A 24,037-nucleotide genomic window follows, 5' to 3' on the forward strand; every position below is an offset into this window, starting at 1 on the left:
GGAAGGAGATGATAAGATTATCTGTACATGCTTTGTGGGAAAGTGTAGACAAGGCAAATAAGGGACCAAACTTTGTGAATTCCTTAGTTGTTTCTCTAAATTCCAGTCCTCATTCCCTAGTTGGTTCTCTAAATACCAGTCCTCCTGTGCGGAGGATTGGGCCAAGGAAAATATCATCCTTGGGGATTTTCTCTCAAAATTTCGGCTGAAAATAGTTTAACCGGCTTCCAAAGGACTCAGAGAGGGTCACAATTAGAGGCCTGAATGGATAGATTAACACTCCCATTTTCCCGGGTGGGTTTTGGAAAATGATACTTACCCAATGTATTTCGGCAAGATCAGCTAAGTCTAATAAGTTAGATCTTTAAAGAAGCCATACCTCCAGAAATGATTTACAAATGTAGACTGTAGAAACGTAAAGGTGCTACTGATTGAAAAAAAAAAAAAGTAACAAACACTCAAAGGCATCAGTTTGGTTTTCCCTTAGGGAAAATCCATAAATTTTACAGAAGAATCCAATTCAGTTCAGTGGGGTGGACCTTTCCTGGGTTGACAATAAAAACCTTCCTCCAGCTCTCAACTGAACTCTATCAAAAGGGAACTCAACTTAATAGAAAAAAAAAGGAATCTCACAGCATTTCTTTTTAATAACTGTTCAGCTACAAAATTTTATTGGTCTCCTTTTATGTTCCCTCTAGAGGATGTAATGCACCAAAAGCAGTGCCACGGAACATATAAAATTACAAATGAAATTTATTGTAAAAAGTAGAATGTCTTCTAGACTGGTGTCAGTATTTATTTCATTCATAAACCAAAACTGCAAGTATAATATATTCATTGTCAGCAAGTTCATGTGTGTAAATTGCCATCCAACGTTATTGACCGATATAAGACAGATATTGAAAAGACAATTTAAATGTACTCTTCCAAACATAAACTGTTCCACAAAAGCACTGTAAAAACTCCTTCAAGGTTTTGTGTTGTGCTTGACATTTATGGTTAACTACATAATTTGGTTGTGTCATAATCCATTGTGTTTGGCAATTTGGCATTAAAGGCCTGCAAAGCGGATTGAATCCTCACCACCTCACTGGTAGACAGCTTGAGTCTGTGACGGAGCAAGCAAGAGAAAAGATCTAGACGCCGTTGACCAGGTGGAGAGAGTTTATTTACACGGTCCCGTATCTCCAGCAGCTGCAAAAGTGCTGAGTCCTGGGATCCCTGAGTATAGGGGTAGTCCAACTGTAAGATCAAGTCCCGGATTGCTTCTGGGTCAAAGTGCATGCTGTAGCCGAACACTTGGATGTTGTTGATCTTCATGTAGCCCAGGTTCCGTGAAGGGTCGATAAATTCCAGGGGTTCGTAGTAGATGCTTTCGTTGCCGTTGGGCCCATTGGACTTGATGCGACTCCTCAGGTAGATGTGAACCGTTTCGAAAAACGTCTTCCACTTGTTCCCGAGAGTCAGCGTCCAGTTATAACACTGAAGGGGTAAGTCCAACTTAGTCCTCTCCCAGTCTGGGAAAGAGTTTTCGTTGACAGGCATGAACCAGCTCTCAGAGTGGCTGCCCCCGAAAGGATTGACGTAAACTGCCAGCACCGGCTCCAAGGTGCTGTTCTTCGTCAGGCAGATCTGCAGGGAGAGGCCCAGGATCATGTGAACGAGGCTGGATTTATATTTGTTGCTCTTCAGGGTGAGGAGCATGCGCTTGCGCCACGAGGGGTCGAACCAGCTGTTGAGACGCATGTCGTTGCTGATGAAGATGGCGTGGACCTCTATCCTCCGGTCGGTCTTCTGCAGCAGATACTTCATCTCCAGGTCCTGCAGGTCCGTCTCGAACCCGATGTAGTGCTCGGTGGAGTCGGCCACTTCCGGCTTGCAGGCCCCTTGGCTCAACATGTATCCCGTGTTGCAGTTCCCACAGCGGGTGCGGTTGTCTGGGGCGCAGGTCAGGCAGGCGGACCCGTCTCCGACGAGGCAGGGCAGGAACCCTTGGCAGGCCACCTGGTCGTTTGGGCAGGTGCAGGAGTGTGTCTCTTCGGAAAAGCTGCCCAGGAGGCCGTTCTCATTGCAATAGAGAAAAGACTGGATGCGGTTGAGCCAATAGGTTGAAGATCTGCAAAAAGAAATGGATAAACGCACCGTTACCGGGTCAGATTTTCATCTCTCGTCCTGTGACGGAGAGCACCGTGGGTCTCTGCCCCCATTCGGGAGACGGGAAACCTTCCCAACCCGGGAAAGGACTAGGGCTATCTGTAGTCTGCAGGGCCGCATGATGAGCACCGTTAGGGAGAGTTTACACTCTGCCTGGTAATCCGCAAAAGCAGATCTATTCGAGTCAAGCTGCGCGTAGAGGTCTGTTCCGAACACACTCTCCGAGCAAAAAATGATTCAGAATTTTCTTGAACCATATCGCAGCCAATTTCAAAGCTGACAGCTAGAAAAAACAAGAAGCCGTTTCACAGGGGCAAAAATCGTAACACAAGAATAAGGGGGTTGCTTCAGAGAAGTGTCCGCAACATATGTGGTGTGAACAAATGCTCGCCATTCACTCAATTAAGCTTACCTTCGGGAAGAGTTCATAAGGAAAGTTAGAAGGAGAAGAAAGATAAAGAATTAAATCTGTAGTCAATATGTTTAACCTGGAGGCACTCTATGTTTCTGAAATGAAATGAAATGAAATGAAATGACGATGGCTCCAATACAGCTAGATGCACACTTGGGTCTCTGGGGAACTTCCAAACAATAACTCCCTCATCTGTTTCCCAGAAAGATTATTCAAAAAAAGTGACCAAAAAACCCCCCTAAAATACACTTTTAATGGGGGAGAATTGATTTAATATATCAGATCTGATTTATGACTGTTAAAGTATTTTCATATTTTTAAAGCAAGTTAATCCCGGTGCCAGTCAACTGAGAAATCAATCGAGCTACAATTTCTTATTCTTTCAAACAATTTAAAAATCTAATTTGGATTCTTGCACTAAGCACAGGATTAATACAATCAGCTCAGTTCTCCCAGTATTTAATTTTACTCTTCAGTAGTAAATTACACATTGTTGGGTAAAGACTACATAATGAATCGTTCAAAATAAAGTAAAAAAATCAAATAATCATCTGAAGTTTATGAAAATATTTTCATAGGCAATATAAAGGTTTAGCAAGTTCCACAAAGTTTGTGGAAATGACATCTTTTTTACGAGCTGATTAGCTTTGCAGCATCCTCATGGAATTCAGTTTTTTGCATCTTTAATTTTAGCTATTTTCATGTAAGTGACTTGTCCTCGCGACATTTTGGCTTGGTTATTTGGGACCAAAGAGTGGGGAGGTGCAGGAGAAACAGGAAAAAAAATTAGGGCACATCTGTCCTTCTGCAGTCATTCACTTTGGATCATCCATTTTCCTGTTACACAAAGATTGGCAAAAATGACATTTATAATGAGACTTGAATAAAATAGAAAGCAACCTCACTTGATGATGCGTGCCAGAATTTCAAAACCTGCTAATATCCAGGTTGAATGACTCTGGGTGCAGTTGAATTAAATCTATTTCCTTTCATGCATTTTCAGGGAGAGAGAGCATATGCATTTGAAGGCGCTGTGGAAGCAGCATGGCTTAGTGGAAAGAGCACGGACTTGAGAGTCAGAGGACACGGATTCTAATTCCGCCTCTGTCACTTGTCTGCTGTGTGACCTTGGGCAATCCACTTAACTTCTCTGTGCCTCAGTTGCCTCATCTGTAAAATAGGGATTAAAAGTGTGAGCCCCACATAGGACAACCTGAATACCTTATATCCACTCCAGCGCTTGGAACAGTGCTCAGCACATAGTAAGTCCTTAAATACCATAATAATTGTTATTATTATTGTTATTATTAAGTAGCATGCTTGTCTCCTGCTAGATCTCTCTCAGTTCATCTAGTCACTCTCTGTCTAACTGGGTCTAACTGTTAAGGAATCCCTATTTCTTTCTCATCATTATCTCACTTTCTTTTCCCAGTTTTTGCTCCCCTGAGTTATGATCATTATTATATAAAATAGTAATAATAACACTCACTAAGGACTTAGAATGTACCAAGCACTGTACTAAGCAAGCCGATCAGGTTGGACTGTTACTAAGCGCTGGGATACATGCAAGCTGATCAGTTTTGATTCAATCCATGTCCCACATGGGCGCTCAGTCTTGATCCCCATTTTACAGAAGAGGTCACTGAGGCACAAAGAAGTTAAATGATTTACCCAAGGTCACACAGCAGACAAATGGTGGAGCTGGGATTAGAAACCAGATCCTTCTGACTCCCAGGCCCATGCTCTATCCACCAGACTACACTACTTCTCATGGTTTAGGTTTAAAGAAAATGAAAACCCTTATCCCACCAAAGGTTCTTTTCATTGTGTCCTTGAGTAATTTGTGTCCAGAGAGTGGCTTTTCATTACAGGTTAATCAAGCACTTTGATGGTGTATCTAGAAGGCGGTTGACAGGATATTTCAAGGTTAACAAAACATTATCATAACATCTGCTTTGGATGAGTCGAGGGAGACTAAGTATGCAAGAGGGAGGGGGGGTAAAAAAGAAGAGAAAAACAATTCAATCACACTGCTCTAAGGCAAATCATTTTTCCAGAAGAACAAATGAGACTTTAAGCTTGAATGCGGCTAGTGAAGGTTATTCAAACCATTTTTCCTTCTGAACGTGCAAGGAAAAGAGTTCTATTTTCTCTTTCTCATCAAGTAATGTTTCTGCGTAAAAAGTATGTGCCTGTCACTCTATAGGATATTTGCCACAATTTAAACTATATCACACTGAAATTTCTATACCATACCATAGTGAAAATTGGAATTTATTACATACTAAATTCTTTGAAGAGAACCTGTCTGGCAAGGGAATATTTCAGTGCTCTGCACTCAGGAAGTGCTCGGTCAATGCTCTCAGTGATTATGATGGTGAAAAATGAGGCAAATGTTAGTCAAGGTAGCAAGAAAAATAGCATAGCCTATTGGGAGAAGCACGAGCCTAGGAGTCAGAAGACTAGGGTTTCTATCCCAGCCCTGTCACATACCTCCTGCGTGACCTTGGACAGGTCGCTTGACTTGATGTAACATAAAAAAAAAGCATTTTTTGATCAATTCTTCTTCCTACTGGGTGAGTGAGAACATAAATCATCTCTCTTCCCCAGAAGGTATGCTAAGGCTGTGTCCTTGAAAATCCCCTCTATACTGGTCTTCACCACCCTTTCATTGGTCCTGAGTTTCCCATGCCCATTGCTCACCCACCAGACGTCTATTAGCCTCTGGAAGCTTCAAGGAACCCCACTCTTCCATCTCTTGCTCCCGTTGACCTTGACAACAACATTGTTCCCTTTTTTAACTCTACCTCCAGGATCTCTTCTGGCATCTCTAAAGAGGAGATTTCGCACCCGCTTTCAAAATCTATCCCCTCTATACATTCTCATTTTCTTCGCATTGTGTGCAGGGAATGTTCCTGTTTACCGTTGTACTGTACTCTCCCAAGTGCTTAGTACAGTGCTCTGCACAAAGTAGGTGCTCAGTAACTACAATTTGAATAAATACGATTGAATGAATAAAGACAGGTGTTCTCGTTCTTTTTCTCTCTGTAACTGCTATCAGTCAACCAATGATATTTACTGAATGCTTATGGTGTGCAGAGCGCTGTACTAAAAACTTGGGAGAGGACAAAACAACAAAGTTGATAGACCTGTTCCCTGACATCGACGAGTTTACAGTTTCAGAGTTTTATGGTCTTTACAGTCTAAAGTTGTCATTTTTAATCATTTACTCACTCATAGTTGTTTTCCCTCTGTCTTCCAACACACTCTCGTCTTCCCTATACACTATAAAAGCCTTCTCCAGATCCATCTTTGTTGCTCCCATTTTTCCCCAAAACCCTTAAATGAGTGACGTTCATCTACTTCTCCATTTCTCTCCAACAACACAATCTGGTTTCCGGCCCTACATTCCACTCGGACGGCTCTCCGGAAGCTCACAATGACCTATTTTTATTTTTTGGTGGGAAATTGGATATTGCTGGAAATGATATTCAGGTATGATAGAGTGAGAGAAAGAGGAGAGGAAGTGAATGAAAATATTAAAAATTAATCACTTCTCCCTCAATTCATCCTTAACTATTTTAGGATCTAAGATGCCTCTTTTGGAAAGCTGTGTGGAGAAGGAGTTGTGAAATCTGCCATCAGCTAGCATCAAGGAAGAAGATTTGGTGGCCATAAAAAGCTACAACATCTTATTAGCCAGCAGTAGTGCATTTTTTTCCTCTATTACCCTTAGCATCTGGAAACTTCTCACAGAGAACTCAGCACCCAAATGTCTCTAAGCTTTCCATGCACAACAAACCACTCTCTCTGCTTTCCACAAACATCCACCCTAGAGTATGAGAAAGATGAAGAGCCATTTTCATTCTGCTGGATCATTAACATTTCCTTCAAGAAACTAGGCATGCAAATGTAGGAGCTAATTACCCTTGGGATTTCTACCTTCCAGATATTAAAGTTTTCTATTAGGGAAAAGTGAAGAGAAGCCGTTGAACTCAAGCACAAACTGAAAGAAATCTGACATCTCACAACTGGAGAGGATTGCTGACAGGATCCTTTGTGTTGTAGGTGTGTCATAAAAAGTACATCGCTTTCATTTGGTGTTTTATATTTCGCCTCTATTTTATTTTCATTTATAGATGGACTTGTGTTTTGAATTATGGATCTGTGAAATGAGCTGAAAAAAGTGAATATTTTAATCTTTCTTTACGAATCTTCATCAGATTGTTCAGGAGTATTATGTTCTGTGACAAGAATAAAGTGTACAACCCATTTTTATCATCTGGTGTTTTTATCCAATTTATAATGTGTCAGTAGAAGGTGCTCCTTTGTTGTTTGGTACAATGAACTTTCATTTCACTGATAACTGATTTCAATTCCCCCACTCACAAAACACATTTAAGTTTCTCTTCAGGTTTCAGAACCAGTTTGAACTTTGCTAGAGTACAAATAGAATACTTGTGAAGCAGAAACAAAAATGTTTAAAATTATGCTTTTGAAAGCCTTCATTGTTTTCTTTTAAAGTCCACACAAAAACTCTTCATTTTTGTTTAAACTTATCAACGATTTTACAAGTATCCTGCATATTATGTCATAAATGAAAAAAATGAAAAGTTTCAGTCAAGAATAGCCTACCAAATATATTTCTATTCTTCCTCTTTTTCCCACCATCATTTTTTGGAAAGTTCTTCTATAAATCAATGAGTAGATTTCTTTATAACTTACTATGTTGCAGAGCACTGTGACTAAATGCTTAGGAGACTGTTGGGGGAGAAGGCAATAGAGAATGAAATATCAAGAAGCTGACAATTCAATGAGGGAGGCAGACACTTATAAATACACGTAGAGTTTGGAGGAAAAATGGAAGGGAGAGATGGACACGTGAAGAAATAAGTGTTGAAATAGTAGGGTCCTTAAATCAATCAATGATATTTATTGAATGCTTACAGTGTGCAGAACTATGTATCAATAAGTGAATGTGTCTGTTTATTGTACTCTCCCAAGTGCTTAAAAGCCCACTAAAGCAGCATGGCTCAGTGGCAAGAGCCCGGGGTTGGGAGTCAGAGGTCATGGGTTTGAATCCCGGCTCTGCCACTAGTCAGCTGTGTGACTGTAGGCGAGTCACTTCACTTCTCTGTGCCTCAGTTACCTCATCTGTAAAATGGGGATGAAGACTGTGAGCCTCACGTGGGACAACCTGATTACCCTGTATCTACCGCAGCGCTTAGAACAGTGCTCTGCACATAGTAAGCGCTTAACAAATACCAACATTATTATATTATTATTAAAACAGTGCTCTGCACGCAGTAAGTGCACAATAAATATGATTGAATGAATGAATGAAGAGCCATGGCTCTGAAGACAAAGTGTTGTGAAGATGGGAAGGTACGGTTGAAGAGGAGAACACCGTCTAAACAAGAGGTTCCCGCTGATTGAGAAGAAAATGTATTTTCAGCCAAATTGTTCCCCACCTAGAATCTGCACTGAGCTATGAATTGCGAATATACCAGTGGAAGATTGAGTTACAGCAACTGCGACTCCCTACTCTCAGAAGAGAATTAGATGATTAAAAAAAATGCTTCCTATAGAGAACATTGTTCAATGGCGTGTGGATAGATAAAGATGTAGTCTATCAAAATCAAGGTAGATGGCGGATTTGGGGGGAGAATGAAAGTGATAGCCACAGGACAGCAAGCTTCCCATCAAAGTTGTTAGAAAATACATGGAGGGTTTCAGCACAAATATGAGATCCGGACCCACCCAAGAAGGCACATAAAGCTTCTCAGGCAGTTTCAAAAAGGTTCGGAGAAAATATGTACTGCATTGTGACTTGGTTATTCATGACACAGGTTTACAGTTTCATGGCTAATTGAAAGAGAGGTCATCCAGATATAGAGATGTTGGACGGAAGATAAAGAGAAACTAATGGCAATAAGGAAAAGGGTTTTCAGCTCACCAAATGCCAGAAATTCAGTGACAGTTGCTTCAAGTGGCAAAAAAGACATGGCCAGAGTAGACTAACTTTATACGTAGATGGTGTCAAATGACTTATTGATAGCACATCACTCTTTTTGTTGGAGTGAACTGTTGTGCCCTAAGGAAATCAGTCTTTGGAGAGCTCTGCAACCATAGGTTCTGTTGGAGGAAGAGAGGGAATTACGTAGAAGCCAGAGGGAACAGTGATATATTCCCGATTTGAACAGCAGAAAGGGACGATCTCTTGGAGAGTTTTGCAGAAACTCCTCGCTCTGTGACTCCGAGACTGACCAGCGGTGTCAAACCTTGCTCTGAGCTTTGGCCTGAGACATGTAGCATGTCATTGTTTGTTAATTAATCTTTCTGGGAAAGATTAATTGAGGTAATAAGAGGCAGCCTGTATGCTTTGTAATATTTTACTGTGGTGACGAGTCTCCACATGAATCTCCTCATTCTTTTTAATTGTATCTCTAATGAAAATATTGTTTGTTAATATATATTTTGAGTTGGAATTTTGCAAATCTTTAAAAGTCTTAGACAGAGACCCATTTCCCATTTGGGCCAGATTATACATCTCCTTTATCTCTTCTGAAAGCCTCGTTTTCTTCTTTCTAGGTAATTTAGAAAGATGGGTTCTGTTTCACAAAATTCATACCTTCAAGAAAAGACTTCTACTGTATCATCATTCCACATAAAGTCTCACAAAACACCCACATACACACACATATACTCCTTTAATACATATATATATATGTATACATATATATATATATATATATGAAATACATGCTTTCTACATCTTTTATATTTACACAAATGTATGTGTACATATATACATGTATGTATATATAAACACACCTACATGAATAGACATCGACAGCATGGCCTAGTAGATAGAGCATAAGGACTGTAAGTAAGAAGGACCAGGGATCTAATCCCAGCTCTGCCACCTGTCTGCTGTGTGACCTTGGGCAAGTCACTTCACTTCTCTGTGCCTCAGCTCCCTCATATGTAAAATGGGGATTAAGACTGTGAGCTCTATGTGGGACAGGGACAGTTTCCAACTCAACTATCTTGCATCTTATACCAGTGTTTACAACAGTACTTTGCACGTAGTAAGCACTTTACAAACACCACAATTGTGATTATTATTGTAATTATCACATACACATAAATCTCTCTCCTTTTTATACTTTATTATTTGGAAACTCTGCCAAGTGCGATTATTAGTTCATGAACACTAAGTATATTTTGAAATAATATTACAAAAGGGGATAACAGGAGTTTTCCTGCCTATGCAGTTTTTAAAATTTATTTTATCTTTGCTCTGAACATCTGCCTTCTGTCTCCTCATCATCTGCTACCAACCATCTGAAACAGAGCAGATGTTCAGCATTCAATGAGGTGAACAAGGGGTGGTGTGTGGGTGAGGAAAAAGCCAAAAGGTTCATCATGTTAAAATGCTTGCTGAAACCACTATATTTTGTGTGCAAATTGTTCAGTTCACATTCTTAAATAACAACGTGATATAGAAATCAAGCAATAATATCTGCATGCTACATTTTATGAATAAATGAGATGGCCAACTCAAAATGAACTGCCCTCAGTGTCACACAAAGATGTAACCACATGTAAAGAAAGATGTCTCGGGGACAAATTGGCTGTTTGGATTAAACAAAGAGTAGATTAAAGATGTAGCAGAATCATTTATACTCAATGAGTTACATCCAGTGATTATATTCACTCAGTTACATTCAGTAATTATACAAGCTTGTGAACTAACTCTAATTTTTTGAGGAAACAAGTATCTTTTAGGTGGGATTTGATGCAGCGCATCTCTTGCTGCATGAAGAAGCAGAAGCAGCAAGAGAAGTAGCATGGCTCAGTGGAAAGAGCCTGGGCTTGGGAGTCAGAAGTCATGGGTTCGAATCCCGGCTCTGCCACTAGTCAGCTATGTGACTGTGGGCAAGTCACTTCACTTCTCTGTGCCTCAGGGACCTCATCTGGAAAATGGGGATTAACTGTGAGCCTCACGTGGGACAACCTGATTACCCTGTATCTAGCCCAGGGTTTAGAACAGTGCTCTGCACATAGTAAGTGTTTAACAAATAACAACATTATTATTATTATTATTATTATTATTATTATCTTGCCTTGCTTAGAAACCCATCTCACTGGATCATCTAGGCCCAAACTAATGGGATGCTGTTTTTGCAAAGAACAAGTTTGATTTGGCTGATGAAAGCTTCTGAATTTAAATAAATGGAAGTAGATGAAAGAAGATTCTGCACTTTGGCATGAAACTCAGCAAACTGCATCATCCTATGGTCCAACTGGACTATAAGCTACTTGTAGGCAGGGATAATGTCTACCATCTCTATTGTATTGTAGACTCCCAAATTCTTATTCTTGTGTTCTGTGCAAAGTAAACCGTTAAATAAATAAATTCTACTTATTGATTGCCTGGTTCCCATAAACCAGCAGGACAGCGCCAGGAGAAATGGGGTTGCCTAGGCAATAGAGCATGGGCCTGGGAGCCAGAAGGACCTGGGTTCTAATTCCAGCTCCACTGCTTGTCTGCTCTGTGACCTTGGGCAAGTCACTAAACTTCTCTGTGCCTCGGTTACCTTGTCTGTAAAATAGCGATTAAGACTGTGAGCCCCACGGGGGTCTGGGACTATGACCAAGCTAATTTACTTGTGTCCACCTCAGGGCTTAGAACAATGCTTGACAAATGCTACAATTATCATTTTTAGTATTAGTCCAGTGTCAGAAAGACACTTTTAGGGATGTGTACCAAGAATACTGGGAAAATGGTGGGCTGTGTTCTTTCAGAGGTGTGGAGGGGAATTTTCCCCACAATTTCAATTCAGTATATTTTGTTCCTTATCAAATTTATATTCAACATGCTATTTTAGACTGATTTTCTTTCTAAAATCCCTTACAATATGAATGAAAAAAAATCATTTCTTCTGATGGTTTTCCAAGGGAGTATATTACATGTTTCAAAATATTAATACTGGATTATTCAAAATACTAGTAAATGATTTAGAACCATTTATGTGGTTCTAAATGTGTTTTGATGTTTTGTTTTGATTTTTTGTTTTGTATGTGTTTTGATCTATGTGGATTTGCTCTAGATTTTAGGAGTGGATCTCTGTTTTGAAGTAATCAATAAATAATAATCAATTACTTTATTTAATGGAAAGAAATAGAAGTCTGCTACTAGACTAACACTTGAAGACCTCTTCCATGTTGACGCTCTGTGAATATGTGTTGAGCCTCTGGGAGTTTATGATGTTGGGCTTTTGACTTTATAGCAAATTCAATGAATGTTATGTAAAATAAGTCATTTCAGGCAGCAATTTCATTTTTTAGCCTCAAGGCTAAAAAGTATACTTGTGCCAATTTCATTCCGCTAGATGAAATGCATATATGTGATATTTAGTATTTTTGCTTTAGAACATTCCAAGTTCAACATTCTTAAAATCTCAGCTAGAAGCTAACATTTTTTCATAGAACATTTTGGTATTTAAAGGTCATTGGTTTTTTTTTTTGTTATTGTTTGGTTTGGTTTGCAGTCAAGATGTATTTTTACTTTTTAGGATTCCTACCTGTTAGAATAATAATAGGGCTATCATTTAAGTGCTTATCATATGCCAGGCACCGTTCTAAGCACTGGGATAGAATAAAGATAATTAAGTCAAGGGGAACCAGCGTGGTCTTGTAGAAAGAGCATGGACCTGGGAGATAGAGCACCTGGGTTCTAATCCTGGCTCTCCCATTTGTCTGCTGTGTGACCTGGGGCAAGGCCCCTAACTTCTCTGTGTCTGCTTCTTCAATTGTGAAAATGGTGATTTGATACCTCTTTTTCCTCTTAAACTATGAGCCCCGTGTAGAAAAGGGGCTGTGTCCAACCTGATTAACTTTTATCTACCCCAGCATTTAGGACAGTGCTGGATACACGTTAAGCATTTAGTAAATGCCACAGTACAAAAACCCTGTCCTTGTCCCATGTGTTGCTCCCAATCTGAAAGGGATGGAGAAAAGATGTTTCATCCCCATTTACAAATGAGGAAACAGGCACAGAGAAGTTATGTGACTTGCCAAAAGTCACACAGCAGGTAATTGGCAGACCTGGGATTAGAACCCAGGTCCTAACTCCCCCAGGCCCAGGTTCTTTCTGCTAGTCCATGCTGCTTCTCAAAACTAGCATCTCTGTTTTCTTCTTTGATCTAGTCTCTATTTCTCCTCTTCACTGATACAGTAATCAAAACAGTCTGTTACAAAGAGACTTGCGACAATTACAGCCCCTCAGGGCATTCAAGATACACATGGCATTTATCCAATTTAAAACTTTAGGGCAAAGAAAATTCACACTCATTCATCAGTAATATATTTCTGCTTATTAAAAAGTTAAATAAGTAAAATGGGGAATCAGAAATGACTGCTTAAAATGTGAACTTGAAATGTATATTTTAAGATATTTAAATGAAAATCAAGAAATGGATGAAAAATATTGAGATAAAGGGAACCGCTGATGTTAAGGGAAAAATGGGGTTTAAAAATCAATCCATAGAATTTCTTGAGTGCTTACTCTGTACACTCTCTCTGCCCTCAGGGAACTTGCAATCTCGTGGGGCAGAAAGACACCAGAAATAAATTAGATAGAAAAAAAAAACAATGTAAAGATATGTACATAGAAATGTTGCAGTGGAAATAAGTGGGGCAATAGAGTGGGGATATTAAAAATTGATCGGGGAAAGCTTCCTGAAAGAGATGTGATTTCAGGAGGGTCATAAAGATGGGGAGAGCTTACAAGGTAAGGGATGAGCCAGATGAAAATGAGGTACATCCAGAATAACCATGGGAGAGGAGAGAGCATAAGTAGTAGAGATAAAGCTGACTGAGTGCCTTAAAGGCTTCCATGATGGAATGGCATATTTTGCGCTATGATATGTTAATCAAGCAAAATCCATCAAGATGATCAGATGAAAGACTGGCTTATATTCATTCATTCATTCATTCAATCATATTTATTATCTCATCTCCTGGTCAATTTTCTACACGGTTTAAATTACTAAGCAGTTTAAATTACTAAGTCCCCCAGTTGTACAAGCAAGAGGCAACACTGAGGAAGTTGGACTTTCGTCTAGAGCTGGCCCCCATGGCATAGGCTGAGGAGACAGGGTCTGTCTGGGGATACCTGTGGATTACAGGGGTGGGGAGTGGACTTGAGCCCTGCTAGGAGACCTCTACCCTGACACGACCCCTGGGGCAGCTGTAGGAGAGACAGAGTCCATGATATGTGGTTTTCCCTGGAGCTGACCCCAGCCTGGGACATGGCAACCAGGGCTTTCTCCTATCAGGGTACATTAAGAGGCTACTGTCGGCACGTCTCCAATTTAAAAGTTTAGGGCAAAGAAAATGCAGACTCACTCATCAATACCATATTTCTCTGTATTAAAAAGTAAGTTAAATAAGTAAAAATGTGAATACGTAATGACTGCTTAAAATGGCAAATGTGTCCATGTCCAATTTCCCCACCCTGGCTTCTGCAGTCATCCCGAACAGAGAGGAGGTGGAGGAAAAAGCAAATCAGCTCAGATCTGGATCCTTAGGAGCAGAGACGCAGGAAAGAATGGAGAGGCCTCTGTGAGGAAGGGGGAGAAACACCTTGTGAAAATCTCCCCATCCAGATCCCTGAAGAGAGAGAGAAGACTTCCAGGAGGGGTTTGTGGGTGGAGTGAGAGGTGACTGTGGGGCGGGAACAAGGGGACATCATATTGTGTCATATTACTGGCATATGCCAAACATCAGGAAAACAGCACCATGTTGGATCCTAGTTCAAACCCTTCTCCTGGGAATTGATAGATTTGACAGGTCACCCAGATAAGGTTTTATCCAACCAAATGCCTCTTGAGCCCCCTTTCAAATTTGGCAATAGGAATAGTAAAAATAATAACTGTTGCAACTGTTGAGTGCTTACTATGTGCCAAGCATCAACCAGCCTCAGTTTCATCAGTTAAAAATTAAGGTCAGGAACTTTTATATGTCAGAAATTTTGTCTTGCTGAGGAACAAATTGATATAATTCAGGAATCTGAGACATGCTAACCCTTAGAACCTTTCCCAGCTCCTGACCAGGGCTGGACAATCACCATTTTATTGTTTTAGTCCTTGCAAGAGAGTGGCAAAAGTTCATAAATATTTCCAGGGCCTTTTCCAACTGTTGCTTTTCTTGCGGCAGCCTGAAGCTATTAAAGTTCCTTTTCATTGTCTTCTGTATGAAATGACATTCTTCAAATATTTTGAAAAATCATTCATGGGGTGATTTCTAATGCAGTTTATTACCGAGTAATTCATTTTAGCAAATGATCTAAACAAGTGCACACCCTGCTTCCCATCCTACAGTTTGAAAGATCTTGGTCATAACCTACCACAGTTTATGTGGGTGAAAAAATATATCTCGCAGACAAGATCCCAGTTTCAGCTGGAATCCAGCATATTTCCTCTCAGCTTTCGTAATTCAGGTCTTCTCATTATTATCATCATGAGATAAGGAATTGTTTTCTCAACATTAAGAAAATGTCAGGAATCTTATCCTGCTAAAACTAAAACTGGGGCTCCAACTCCAGAGTACTTTAGGAAATTAGTTATTTTTATGGGCCAATAAATATCCACCCAAATGGAAATAGAACCCATGAAACTTTGATAGCCCAAAACATTGAGGTCTAATTGAATTGTTTAATGCATGAATATTTCTTTTAATATATTTTATCTTGTAAGGCACACATAATAAAAATTAATTGCTTTAACAATAAAAACATACATAAAGCATTAACATGAATGATGAATACAGTTCACTAAGAAAACTGTGAGACATAATAATTGAGAATTTAGTGCTATATTGAGCTTTGATTTACAGGGTTCCAGCAGGCCAAAATTTACACCCGATATAACTGGTTGAATTCAGGGTGAGATCATGAATCTGTGAAATTCGTGAACATAATTACATTCACAAATTTTGAACTACTTATATTCCTGAAACTGCCACAAATAAACCACATCCTTATTAAATTATCTTCTATATATCTGTATTATATATAGATATAAATATATATATGAGAATTTAAGATAGATGTTTTATATATATATACATATATATATATATATTATATATAATTTTTTTTTCTTCAAGGAAATAAAGAAAGCAAAAGGACAAAATCTTTGTTAGGAGGACATATAAACAGATCCATGAGCTGTGTGTAATGGAAACTAAACAAGATTATACACTTAAAATACCCTCATCATTTCACATGATGAAATATTTGAAGGACTCAGTGAATACTATCAGATTGCATATTTATATGACTTTTGGAATCAAGATTCACATATCCACTTCTATATTCATAGCTTAAAAGTGACAGCTTTTGGACAGGTGTAGATTCTGAAACATCTCAAGAGTGGAGATCAGTGCTACCTCCTAAGACTTCGACTACCATCTCTACATAGACGATTCCCAAATCTCATCTCCAGCTCTGGACTCTCTCCCCCACTGCAGGCGCACATCTCCTCCTACTTTCAAGACATCTCTACTTAGAGATCCAGTCCGACACCTCAAATTTAACATGTCCAAACAGTACTCCCTATTTTTCCACACAAACCTTTTCCTCTCCCTAGCTTTCCCCATCACTGTAGACAGCACAACTTTGTGTTTCTCAGGCCCCCAAATTTGGCATAATCTTTTACTCTTCCTCTCATTCAACCCACATATTCCATCTATCACATCCTGTCAGTTCAACCTTCACATCACTAAAATCTGCCTTTTCTTCTCCATCCAAATTGATATCACAATAATCCAAGCATTTATACTATTTTGCCATGAGTACTCCATCGGCCTCCTCTCTCTCCCGACTTCAGGCCCTACTTCACTCTGCTGCCCGAGTTATTTTTCAAAAAAAAGTTCAGACCATCTTTCCCCAATTGTCAAAAACCTCCAGTGGTTGCCCATCCACCTCCGCATCAAACAGAAACTCCTCTTATCCTCAGCTTTAAAGCACTCAATCACCTTGCTCCCTCCCACCTCATGTCACCATTCTCCTATTACAAGCCAACTCACACACTTTGCTCCTTTAATGCCTACTTAGCCACTGTATCCTGATCTCGTCTATCTCATTGCTGACCTCTCATCCACATCCTGCCTCTGGCCTGGAGCACCCTCCTTCTTCGTATCTGAAAGAAAAATACTCACTCCACCTTCAAAGCCTTATGAAAGTACATTTTCTCGGAGAGGCCTTCCCAGACTAAGTCCTCACTTCCTCCTTTCCCACCCCGTTCTGCGTCACCCTGAATTGATCCCTTTATTCACCCCACCCTCAGTCCCAAAACACAGATTCATATCCATAATTTATTTCTTTATATTAATGTTTATCTCCCCCACTAGATTGTGAGCTCACTGTGGGCAGGGACTCTGTCTCTCCTAAGTGCTTAGTACAATGCACTGTACTTAGTGAATTCTCAATAAATAAGATTTGACCGAATAAGTATCCAATCAATACGGTTGATTCATTGATTGAAACTAAAGGATATAACAGAGTCCCCCACTAACTTTCTACCCAACTCTATTTGCATTTTCAAGAACCTAAAAAACCTAAAATGAGAATGTTACCATCAGCCAATTTAGGTTTATCTTAGAGGTTAGGAGCTAATGCTTGGGGAAATGTTTTAAGCATGCTGGAATGAAAAAGTTCCACACAAATACACAATTAAGTGTGTGCTTCATTTAGTTCACAAAATAAAGTGGCCATGAATGTTCACCTGTATTTGGTATGATATAAAGAGGGAAATGTTCAAAAAAGACACAGGAGGAATATTCTGCCCTTTTAGCAAAAAAATAAACACTTGGAGTTAAACAATGGAGTCCCCATTGTTAAAGCATTGGGAAACAATGAACTGATGGGCTCTATTTCTGAATTGCTTGCTATGGGTTTGAATGAGAGGTACAATTATTCAATAAATGGTATTTATTGAGTGCATAGTATGGACAAAGCACTATAGTAAACACTGAAGAGAGTACAATACAACAGAGTTTGTAGTCATGATCCCTTCCTTCAAGTTGACAAATTTACTTGTGATCATTAGTCAGGTTACTGTGTTGATGAGCAGCCCTAAGACAATTTTTAACCCACATATAAATAAAATTAATCATGGATTCATTGAGCCCATTAAAGTAGCACATCACCTCTAAAGCAACTCTAAGGGTACCTATTTAGAGTCTGTTCAAGTATGCTTGGTGAAATAGTTTAACACGTGAAATATAGTGGAAATGAATTTCCAGTATATGTCCTACATAACTTGCTTTTTATACAGTTACATTTAATATAGTTTGTAGCAACACATCATATTACTCTAGAAAGTGGCCGAGGAAGTGTTCATCCATCAACTCAGAAATCCTGTATGTGACAGCCGCTTGCTGCTCGTGAGAGACACCCTATCTTTGATGATCCATTTCTACTCTACTTATTACTTCTATTATATCTCTCTGTGGATAATCTCTGATCATTACTTCTTACCTCCTGCAGTATCAGAGAAATAATGAAATGGACCTTTATGGTAACACGGTATATGGTTACCACTTAGTACATTTTATATATGGGACCATAATCTTACAAAGATCTTGACATCCTTACATCGAATGATGATGGTGATAATGACAGTGATAATAGTAATATCATATTTATTAAGTGCTTACTATTTAAAAGCACTAGGGTTGATAACCGGGTCGAACACTGTCCCTGCCCACATAGGGTTTACAGTCCAAATAGGAAGGAGAAGAGGTTTTGAATTGCCATTTTACAGATGTGGACACTGAGGCCCAGAGAACTTCTCTAAGGCCATACAAGTGGCAGAGCTGGATAGGAACATAGTTATTAATAATAACAATAATGATAGTACTTAATGATGGCATTTGTTAAGCACTTACTATGTGCCAAGCACTGTTCTAAGTGCTGGGGGGGGGGGCGGGTACAAGGTCATCAGGTTGTCCCACATGGGGCTCACAGTCTTAATCCCCATTTTACAGATGAGAGAATTGAGGCACAGAGAGGTTAAGTGACTGGCTCAAAGTCACACAGCTGACAAGTGATGGAGCCGGGATTAGAACCCATGATCTCTGACTTCCAACCCTGGGCTCTTTCCACTGAGCCACGCTGCTTCTCTTATTAAGTGCTTACTAGGCACTAATCACTGTACTAAGTGCTGGGTTAGATAAAAGATAATCAGGTTCCACATGGGGCTCACAGTCTAAGTAGGAGGGAGGAGGGGTATTGAAACGACATTTTGCAGATGAGAAAACTGAGGCACAGAGAAATTCAGGGACTTGCCCAAGGTCACCCAGCAGACAAAGGCAGAGCCGGGGTTAGAACCCAGGTGTTCTGACTCCCAGGACCGTGATCTCTCCCCTAGACCATGCTGCTTCTCCTCAGCATAAGTGTCACATTGCTCCTGATAAAGACTAGTTGAATAATCTGCCTTCTGCCAAGATAGCTAAAAGCTAGAATTAAAAGCTGAAAACTGATAGAAGTAGACAGCATCTGTTTTGAGAAATACAGATCCTACTAAATAACATGTTCTTTTGCCAAGTGGGAATGTACACATTTCAGGGAAGCTATGGCATGTCATACGTGCAAGAAAATTCGCTTTGGAACCGATGTGTCAAAATTAATTTGAATGGCTTCATAATACATCTAATCATAACAAATGGAATAAGAGAAAATACCTGCTGTCTTTTTTGTTATTTGTTTGAAAAATTAAAGTTTTTCTCTTAGGAGAAAAAAGTATATGCACTATATAATTTATATTATATTTATATATTACACGTTTTATGTATGTATTATATTCTATTATATATACACACATATACATATGCATACATCATATATATTCACATATACATGCACATGCATACATATATACACACACACGTGTGTGTGTGTGTGTGTGTGTGTGTGTGTGTGTGTAAAGTCAGATGTACCTCGTAGAAAGAGCATAATCTGTCATTTAATCAGTTAATCAGCACTATCCACTGAGTGCTTAATGTTGTGCGCAGCATTGTACTAAGTGGTTGGAGAGTACATATAACAGAATTGCAAGTGTTCCCTACTCACAGTGAGCTTACATTCCAGAGGAAGAGACAGGCATTATTCTAAATAATTACAGATAGATACATAAGTGTTGTAGGGGTGAATAAAGAGTGCAAATCTCAGCACAAGGTTGTTGCATAGGAGAATCGGAAAAGAGGAAAGGAGGGCTTAGTCAGGGAAGGTCTCTTGGAGGAGATGTGCTTTCAATAAGGTTTGGAAGGTGGGGAGAGGGATGGTCTGTTGGCTATGAAGAGGAAGAGCGTTCAAGGCCAGAAGCGGGATCTGGGCCAGATCGGCAGTGAGATAGACCAAATGGAGAAAAAGTGAGTAATGATAATAATAATAGTATTTGTTAAGCGTTTATTATGTACCAAGCACCAGTTGGCGTTAGAAGAGCAAAGTGTGTGGACTGCATCGTAGCAAAGTAAGGTAGGAGGAGGCTAAGTGATTGAGCACAGGACTGGGAGTCAGGAGACCTGGGTTATAACCCCAGTGCTCCTGCTAAGCTATGTGACCTTGGACAAGTCATTTAGCCTTTTTAAACTTCGAGTTTCACCTTTTATAAAATACCTGCTCTCCCTGTGTGGGACTGGTATTTGTTAAGTGCTTACTATGTGCCAAATAAACACAGAGGTAGATACAAGGTGATAAAGCCAGATAGAGTCTTATAGGATTATCTGTTTAACCACACTTTGGCATATATGAAATGTTTAATAAATGCAGTAAATTATATAATGTTTCTTAACATTTTGGCATATGATCACACTTTAAATCACATATGACACGTGCTTTAATCAACTCAGAAATGAAGATAGGTGCTACCTGTCAAAATAGGGTTTCCAGAACAAAGGTTGTGTGGGAACATCTGTGATATTTTATTCCTAGACTGTAAGCTTCTCGTGTCTACCAGCTCTGTTGCATAATGCTATCCCAAATGCTTAGTGTTTTGTTTTGCACAGTGTAAGCACTCAATCAATACCATGGATTGACTGATTGATATATCAAAGAGGAATTTGATATATAAGCTCCATCCCTGAAAATGTGAATACTCTCCTTCAGGATTTGTAATGAACTGACCTGTATAGCAACTGATTATCTTGCTTGTTGTCCCTGGAAACTATATGCATTTACCTCAGAAACTGTATTCTGAAAAAAAGATTCTTGTTTTAATAACACAGTTACTTTGATTCAAGGGAAAAAGATTTCACAAGAGTAATGCTCAAGCTATTTATAAGATTGTTAACATTTGAAGTAGAGCCATATTTTCTGTGAGAGGCAAAACCTACAACTATTAAGGATATTTATGTTTGCAAAATATGGGACGCAGCATGCTTAGTGGAAAGAGCATAGGCCTGGGAGTCAGAGGACCTGAGTTCCAATCCCAGCTCCCTGCTTCTCTGCGGTGTGATCTTCGCTAAGTCACTTCTCTGTGATTCATTTACCTTATTTGTAAAATGGCGATTAAAATTGTGAGCCCCCTATGAGACGTGGATTACGTCCAATCTGATTAGCTCGTAACTCATATGGTGCCTGATACATAGTAAGTGCTTAACAAATGCTTTGATGAAAATACCAGTAGCCTCTGTAATAGCAGGATTCACTAAAACATAATTTGAATGCCAAATCCCATCTTCATTTAACTTTCTACATTTAAATGGCTTCTATACATTCATTTTAGATTATCCCCATATTAAGGCTAAAAAAAGGACTTATTTTGTGAAGTGACTTCCATATTGGTGAATTACAATTATTTTTCTAATATTCATTAAATTGTGTTTACTGAACGTTTACTGTGTGCACAGCACTGTACTAAGACCTGGGGAGAGTACAAAATGACAATAATCAGAGACATTCCCTGCCCACAATGGTAATAACTGTGTTAATTTACTATGCACTTACTAAATGCCAGGCAGTGATGTAAGTGGGGGGGAGATGATGAGATTGAACACAGTCCCTGTCCCATACAAGATTTATACGCTAAACAGGAAGATGAGGAACTGAACCAGCATTTTACAAATTAGGAAACAGAGACAGAGATAAGTCAAATGACTTGCCCAGAGTCACAGAGAAGCCAAGTGGGAGAATTAGGATTAGAACCTAGGTCTGTGCTCTTTTCACCAGGCTCAGTGAGTCTTATTTTTCTGGTCAACCATTGAAAGGCTGAGGGTGGGAGCCTGTCCACTTGTTTTGTTTTGTTGTCTGTCACCCCCCTTCTAGACTGTGAAGCCGTTGGGTAGGGATTGTCTCTATTTGTTGCCAAATTGTGCACAAGTAAGGGCTCAATAAATATGATTGAATGAATGAATGGGAGAAGGATAAGAATATTTCCTATATTAATGTTGAGACCATTTGGAGACTGGTTCAGGGATGGACTAGACATTGCTAGGTATTCTCCTGCAGTCTCCTCGCTTTGGTTCCCTTGTTTCCTGTTTCCTCTAACTAAATATTAACAGTAAAAGTATTAGGACACAGGACCAAATGTGGATGGAAAGGTTGACGGAGAAGGATAATGTATTTACTCATGCGGCTTTCAAGAAAAGAAAGAGAAATGTCGATTGTAAAGTGCCCCATTTTGATCATTTTTAAGTTCTTTTATGAACCTCAAATATACAAAATCATTTTTAAAGTTAGGATACAAAAATGTTGACAATGAAGGGGAAAACACACTTTAGGAGTGTAAATTAAATGATTTCATCGGTCCAGAGCATACTTTTGCTTAAACTGCATCCTTGAGAAATACCAGTACATCTCAACCCAGGAATAGCATTTGAATTTGCACATTCAGTTCACAGAAAATGCACCCATCAAGTAAAGAAAAAAACAATAATTAAGTAAAGTGCTGATATACAAAACCAGACTGACAATTGAACTATGGAAATGGAAATAGATGGGATCATTTAATAGATACCAAAATATTGTCAACTATGATACAAGTCCTTTGAATAAAATTAAGAGGATAATCAGGCATTGCTTTAACCCATTTGCAGAGATCAAAAAGGCCATCAAAGACAGCTTCCCACTGAGCCTTGTACCAGCCTACAGTTTGTTCCGCTAATGGTGAAGAGTATACTGGTATAACCCCTGAGGAAACTGAAATGATGTATTCCACTACACAGGAATGCATAATAAATCAGATAGGGAATAATGTGAAAATTTTAGGAATGAATCTGAAGACATATTTTGGCAAACAAGGCAAATATCTAGAAGAATATATAGGAGATCATAGAAGAAAAGATGGTCACAAATTGTCTCGGGTTGGAGAGTCAAGTGGAGAAAGATAAATTAATCAAAATAAAGATTTGAAATCACATATTGTATCAGAAATGTGGAAACAAGGTGGTGAATAATCCTTCTTAATGAATATCATAATACTGGTATTCTGATTTGCCAAGATACATATAAAATGTTTTCCTTCTCAGGCAAATTTCAATAGCACAGGGTTTGAAATGAATCCAACACCACTTAATTGAAATATACGAGAAGAAAGTCATTTCACTTGTACAGATATTTCTTCTCCACTGAGTTTCTTTCCTAAAGCTTCGGAAGAAAAGGGAACACACTGTCATAATGTGGTTGTGTACTGGTTATAAATTACCAGTGATTACCAGTGGCCTAGCCGACACGATTTATTAGGAATCCAGGGTTTTCAAGATCATAACTATTGGGCTGTGGTATGAAAGGCTGTCTTTCTGTTTCTGTTTTCTAGCTATTAAGAGTCATTCCCCAAACAGACTCCGGTAGTCCAATGGAACATACTACACACCTCATTCGCAGTGACGATGGAGGAAGGCCACAGTGATGCTTCCCATCACTCCCTCAATCAAAGGCATCTACTGATCAATGTACTAAACACTTTGGAGAATTCAGTGCAGCAGATTTGGTAGACGTGTCACCTGCCCACAAGGAATTTACAGTTTAATGGGGGAGAGGGACATTAATATAATAAATAAATTCTGGCCAAGCACCAGAATTTTCTGACAAAAACCCTATCAGCTCTATAGCTTTTATGTACGTATCCATAATTTATTTTTCTTAATGTCTGCCTCCTCTAGACTGTAGTCAGGGAAGATGTCTAGCAATTCAAGCACTTAGGACAGCACTTCGCACACAGTAAGTGCTCAATAAATATGCTTGACTGAATGAATGAACTCTATTGCCTTGTACTCTCCAAAGCGTATTCTAAGTACAGTGCTTAGTACTGTGCGTATAGCACCTAACTTAACTCTCAATAAGTATAATTGATTGATGTATTGATTGATACTCAAACCTTGCCTGAGCTTGGTTCTAATCCCAGCTCCCTCACTTGCCTGCTGGGTGACCTTGGGCAAATCACCTAACTTCTCTGTTCCTCT

General features: G+C 39.3%; 1 protein-coding gene across 3 annotated transcripts in view; it reads right to left on the reverse strand.

Moving 5' to 3' along the window:
• Positions 1–401: 401 nt before the first annotated feature.
• The window catches only part of BRINP3 (BMP/retinoic acid inducible neural specific 3), a 251,515-nt gene continuing 227,879 nt past the window's right edge, over positions 402–24,037 (reverse strand). For all 3 annotated transcript variants that reach the window (XM_001516327.5, XM_029081388.2, XM_029081389.2), the window contains exon 8: positions 402–2,116. In XM_001516327.5, coding sequence (XP_001516377.4) covers positions 1,000–2,116 — 1,117 coding nt within the window. In that variant the 3' untranslated portion in view covers positions 402–999. The remainder of the gene's footprint in view (positions 2,117–24,037) is intronic.

Source organism: Ornithorhynchus anatinus, chromosome 16 (genome assembly GCF_004115215.2).
Source record: "Ornithorhynchus anatinus isolate Pmale09 chromosome 16, mOrnAna1.pri.v4, whole genome shotgun sequence".
Lineage (NCBI taxonomy): Eukaryota > Metazoa > Chordata > Mammalia > Monotremata > Ornithorhynchidae > Ornithorhynchus > Ornithorhynchus anatinus.